Raw genomic sequence first — 5660 nt, forward strand, 5'->3', positions numbered from 1 at the left:
AAATATAACTCTATAAATATAATGTATTCACATAAAACACTAAATATAATACTATAAATATAATATATACATATAAAACTCTGAATATAACTGTATAAATATTTATTCACAGGTACAATGAAACAGAAATGTAAAAGAATACCACATGGAGAGGTTTCACCTTCAGATCTTACTTCCTGTGTTGTTGGGATTACAATGATTCACTAATGAGTAATTCTTTAACCCTTTAATGAACCGTTAGTTAAATGTGGATGAAGGTTCCAGAGATCAAACTGTTTGACATGTGAACAAGCAGTTTGTTAAAGGGTTAACTGTAATATGAAGATTGGATCAGTTAGATTCAGGGACGGGCATTAAACTACCGCTCGCTGTTTCTTCTTCCACGTGAAGGTCAAACGACAAACAGACAGAATTATATACATTTTCTTCTTCTATGGTGTTCCTTAAGGTCTTGGTGTCTTAAAGAAATATTTGAGGATTTTTCTCAATTCATGAGAGATGAAAAATATGTTAAATCTGTAAGAAATGCTATCAACCAGAAGTTGCTGAGACATCCATCAGATACTTCCGTAATATTCTTCTAAACCCTTATACACCTGCACAATTTATGAAATGGAGTGATTTGATTATTTCTATATCTGATGTATGAATAGAACTACATCTGATTAGTCTTCAGGGTCCCAGCTGTCTCTGCTGTCCCCCCGAAAAAAGACACAACGGGTCAATGTGGCTTCATTCTCAGATTTAGTTCAGTTCAGAGTTTGAATTCACGGTCTGCGTCTCGTAACTATCAGACAACATTCCAACATTTATTTTCTCCGTCTTCAGACTTGAACAACGTGCTGCCGTTGATATCAGCCTGCTTTGACTGTAAATCCCATCCGTAAACAGATTACAGATGTGACGATTGTTAATTAATCCTAAAATGTGACTTTAGGAAAAGTAAAGCAGCTCTTCAGAGTAAGTCTTCGTGTAAGTGGTTTAAGAGCGTATATAAAGAGGCTGTGGTCATCAGGTGGGACAGACGGCTCTGCATCACGATGGGGAAATACTTCCACTTGTATGAGAACGTTTCTAAAGTGAGCCCCTTTGAGGGGCCACAGTACTACCTGGCCCCTATGTGGGTGTTTCACCTGCAGACCATCTTCATGGGTTTCGTCCTGTTCGTCGGAACGCCCCTAAACTTTGTCATTCTCTTGGTCACAATGAAATACAAGAAGCTCCGAGTCCCCCTCAACTACATCCTCGTCAACATCTCCTTCGCGGGATTCATCTTCGTCACCTTCTCCGTCAGTCAGGTGTTCATCTCCACCATCAGGGGTTACTACTTCCTGGGTCACACCTTGTGTGCCATGGAGTCGGCCATGGGATCTATAGCAGGTAAAAGATCATGTGAACAGGCTTTGATTTGATGTCAGCAGCAGGTAGAGAAAGTGAACGACTGATTCTGTAGATTACTGTTTTATTTCATTATTTTATTTGTATTGTTATTTTTTATTAATATGATCAGTTATCTTTGTACCGTCATGTGTTAACCCCCCTCTGGCTTCTGCAGGACTTGTGACAGCCTGGTCTTTGGCCGTCTTGTCTTTTGAGAGATATCTGATCATCTGTAAACCGTTTGGAGCCTTTAAGTTCAGCAATAGCCACGCTCTGGCTGCTGTCGGCTTCACCTGGTTCATGGGCATCGGTTGTGCCATTCCACCTTTCTTTGGCTGGAGCAGGTGAGTAACACACCTGTGTGAGGTTATCAGAGTCTGGCTTTCTCCAGACTTAATCGGACGTTTTTAAACATGAACCACGTTGTTTTCAGGTACATCCCTGAAGGTCTGGGCTGCTCCTGTGGACCCGACTGGTACACTCACAATGAGGAGTACAACTGCACCAGCTACACAAACTTCCTGATGGTGACCTGCTTCATCTTTCCGCTCTCCATCATCATCTTCTCCTACTCTCAGTTACTGGGTGCTCTGCGAGCTGTGAGTTTAAGTCTGACGAACTTAATCGATTAATTGAACTTAATCAATCAGTCGATCGACCAGGGGCGTTTCTAGGATTCAAAGAAAGGGGGGGCTTAGCCCCAAGGGGGGTGGCATGTTTGCGCGCCTAGCGCGTGCGGCAATTTGTTTTGGGGCCCATTTGGAGCCGTGGATATCCATTGGTTCAGACCGTTCATAGATTGGTTCAATCAGAAAGAGTGTGATTTTGCTCTGTAGTTTTGCTTGCATTCAGTATATGATAACACAAGAGACAGAACTTCAGGGTCATAGTGAAATTTGACAACACAAATATGAACTTTTCTCAAATAAAGAGAGAAATAATTGTCCTGCTTGTAAAGGAAAGACGGATAAACTAGCTTTCATATCCTGATTCTTAAAGGGACCGCACACAATGGATGGAGAATGGACCTGACAGTGTCAACTTTACATCGTTCAGTATGATGATGGCTGCTGGATCGTAATTTAAAGGGGGACAAAACATACAAACCAGAACGCACGCACATATGTAGCATGTTAGACTTATAAATAACTTGTGCATGTGAGAAACAATAGTTCAATTTAATGACATCACCAAAAAAAATACAAAATAATGCCAAATTATTTGGGGGGGCTGAAGAACATTTAACATTTGAAGCCCCCCTAAAATAGGCCTAACAACGCCCCGGCGATTGACCATCATTGAAGGTCCTGGTCTGAGGTCCTGGTCTTGTTTCTTGTGTTCAGGTAGCAGCTCAGCAGGCGGAGTCGGAATCCACCCAGAAGGCCGAGAAGGAAGTGTCGAAGATGATAATCGTCATGGTCGGATCCTTCGTCACCTGCTACGGTCCGTACGCTGCGGCAGCTATGTACTTTGCCACCAGCACAGACTTAAACAAAGACTATCGACTCGTCACCATCCCTGCATTCTTCTCCAAAAGCTCGTGTGTCTACAACCCACTCATCTATGGCTTCATGAACAAACAGGTGAGCAGAGTTAACCCTAAAACTACAGGTGAGCAGAGTTAACCCTAAAACTACAGGTGAGCAGAGTTAACCTTGACTTCCTTTATTCTAACGCTGCTCCACCTTGAAACACTTTGACATCTTTTACTTTCATGCTTCTCACTCCACCGTTCTGCAGTTTGTCATCGTGCTCTGTGTTTCATGACAGTTGATAAATATCGTCGAGTCACTACATATAGCGTACACACTACTGTCTCAGGTCGGTTTATCTAGTCATATAGTGCACCTGGACAGACTGTCTTCCACTACTAACAATAATAAAGTACAGAGGAAGTAAAACTTGAATCATCCTGCTGGATGAAGTGAAACGTTTGATTTTGTTTGATGTTGAGAGCTGTGATTGATTCCGATGCCGCTCATGAGCGTCTGGCTGTGTCGTTGTGTTGTTGTGTTGTTGTGTCGTTGTGTCGTTGTGTTGTTGTGTCGTTGTGTCGTTGTGTCGTCGTGTTGCTGTGTTGTTGTGTCGTTGTGTTGTTGTGTCGTTGTGTCGTTGTGTCGTTGTGTCGCTGTGTCGTTGTGTCGCTGTGTCGTTGTGTTGTTGTGTTGCTGTGTTGTTGTGTCGTTGTGTTGTTGTGTCGTTGTGTCGTTGTGTCGCTGTGTCGTTGTGTCGCTGTGTCGTTGTGTTGTTGTGTCGTTGTGTCGCCGTGTCGTCGTGTCGCCGTGTCGTCGTGTTGCTGTGTTGTTGTGTCGTTGTGTCGCTGTGTCGTTGTGTCGCTGTGTCGTTGTGTCGTTGTGTCGCTGTGTCGTTGTGTCGCTGTGTCGTTGTGTAGTTGTGTTGTTGTGTCGCTGTGTCGTTGTGTCGCCGTGTCGCCGTGTCGTTGTGTCGTCGTGTTGCTGTGTCGTTGTGTTGTTGTGTTGTTGTGTCGTTGTGTCGTTGTGTCGTCGTGTTGCTGTGTCGTTGTGTTGTTGTGTCGTTGTGTCGTTGTGTCGTTGTGTCGTTGTGTCGTTGTGTCGCTGTGTCGTTGTGTTGTTGTGTCGTTGTGTCGTCGTGTCGCTGTGTCGTTGTGTCGTTGTGTCGCTGTGTCGTTGTGTTGTTGTGTTGTTGTGTCGTTGTGTCGTCGTGTTGCTGTGTCGTTGTGTCGTTGTGTTGTTGTGTTGTTGTGTCGTTGTGTTGTTGTGTCGTTGTGTCGTCGTGTCGCTGTGTCGTTGTGTTGTTGTTGTTGTGTCGTTGTGTCGCTGTGTCGCTGTGTCGTTGTGTCGTTGTGTCGTCGTGTCGTCGTGTGGCTGTGTCGTTGTGTCGTTGTGTCGTTGTGTCGCTGTGTCGTTGTGTTGCTGTGTCGTTGTGTCGCTGTGTCGTTGTGTTGCTGTGTCGTTGTGTCGTCGTGTCGTCGTGTCGCTGTGTCGTCGTGTCGTCGTGTCGTCGTGTTTTTCTTTCGGACCTGATTAAGTGGAAGTTATAATGAAATGCTGATTACTGTTGTTGTCCTCACCAGTTTAACGCCTGCATCATGGAGACGGTCTTTGGAAAGGCAATGGATGAATCATCTGAAGTTTCTTCAAAGACTGAAGTGTCATCAGTGTCCACAGCTTCTTAAAGTTTACAACAAAATACAACTGAAGGACATTTAAGCACTTTCACAAAAAGACATTGAAAATATCTGTAAAATGTGATGATTTCTGACAAACATGTAAATACAACTGTTCAGCTTCTTCTATATCTTTATTTTACTGTAGCGCTTCTTTGTGTAGATGAATGCAACAAAAGATTTTAATAAAAATCTTACAAAGAGTTTGTTTGGCCTCAGTTACTTTTAGGAAATGTGGACTTTGTTTGTGTAATTCAGCCCTCATAAGTTTAGACTATTAAACATTGTAGTCTTAAATGGTTAGTTCACTCAAAACAAACAGCAAACAATATATATCTTTAACTTTAAATGTTTATTGAAAAACAGAATGTAAGAGTCAAAGTTCAGCATGTAGTCCAAATACTTTCTGTCTTTGTGCAAATCCAAGATAAACTGGTGATAGCTACTTCTACAGTGATATAACAAGAAGACTAACAATTATTTTTCATGACATTTCCACATCGTTTGACTCAATGTTCTCTTGAAACTGTTGTACAGTTTAGTTTTTTTTCTCAAAACACATTTGTGCTCCAAGATCAGAATCTCTTGGTGGCATCATCAACCAAAATGAAAGAAATATGAAAGCAGAAGATGTAGAGATACAAAATGTGAGGCAGCAAAGTGAGGAGAGGTCAGTAAACCAATCACAGCAGCAGAAACACAGACCAGTGAGGAGCAGAAATTAAACACAAACGGATGGAATATAAAGTCCTTTAAATGTAAATATTATAAAAGATCAGACTGACCGGTCAATGATTTGTTTGAGCGTAACAGAAATCTCTGAATCCACAACTCCAAATGTAAACACACAAAGTTTTAAAAAGCTGTTCTGCAGGTTAACAGAATATATTATATATCTTTAGAAACGTGAGAAAATCATGTTTTCTATGTCAAAATCTGCCATTTTTCTAGAACTCATCGTGTTGTAGTAAAGCTTCCCCGAAGTTCGTCACCTGACTGCCAACAAACAGGTCGTATTTGCTGAGGATTTCACTTTTGGAGAGTTTTCGATCCTGAAAAAAACACAAAAAAAACAGGTGGTGAGCAGGTAAACATGAAGCAGCGAGTAAAGAGTTAAAAAGGTAAACATGAA

General features: G+C 42.1%; 1 protein-coding gene across 1 annotated transcript; it reads left to right on the forward strand.

Annotated features, from left to right (window-relative positions):
- The first annotated feature begins 1037 nt into the window (after window positions 1-1037).
- On the forward strand, window positions 1038-4568 carry opn1sw1 (opsin 1 (cone pigments), short-wave-sensitive 1). The gene is made up of 5 exons (XM_031840857.1): window positions 1038-1380; window positions 1556-1724; window positions 1814-1979; window positions 2724-2963; window positions 4436-4568. The coding sequence occupies exons 1-5, from the start codon at window positions 1041-1043 to the stop codon at window positions 4535-4537; spliced, it is 1017 nt and encodes a 338-aa protein (XP_031696717.1). The 5' UTR covers window positions 1038-1040; the 3' UTR covers window positions 4538-4568.
- The last annotated feature ends 1092 nt before the right edge of the window (window positions 4569-5660 follow it).

Source organism: Anarrhichthys ocellatus, unplaced genomic scaffold (genome assembly GCF_004355925.1).
Source record: "Anarrhichthys ocellatus isolate YVR2014 unplaced genomic scaffold, GSC_Weel_1.0 scaffold3465, whole genome shotgun sequence".
Lineage (NCBI taxonomy): Eukaryota > Metazoa > Chordata > Actinopteri > Perciformes > Anarhichadidae > Anarrhichthys > Anarrhichthys ocellatus.

What these genes read in the sequence shown, in the direction of transcription:
- opn1sw1 (XM_031840857.1), top strand. Translation starts at nt 1,041, where the DNA reads ATGGGGAAATACTTCCACTTGTATGAGAACGTTTCTAAAGTGAGCCCC. An exon ending in CCTTTCTTTGGCTGGAGCAG is followed by an intron (nt 1,725 to 1,813) that starts GTGAGTAACACA and finishes CGTTGTTTTCAG; the next exon opens with GTACATCCCTGAAGGTCTGG. An exon ending in TACTGGGTGCTCTGCGAGCT is followed by an intron (nt 1,980 to 2,723) that starts GTGAGTTTAAGT and finishes TCTTGTGTTCAG; the next exon opens with GTAGCAGCTCAGCAGGCGGA.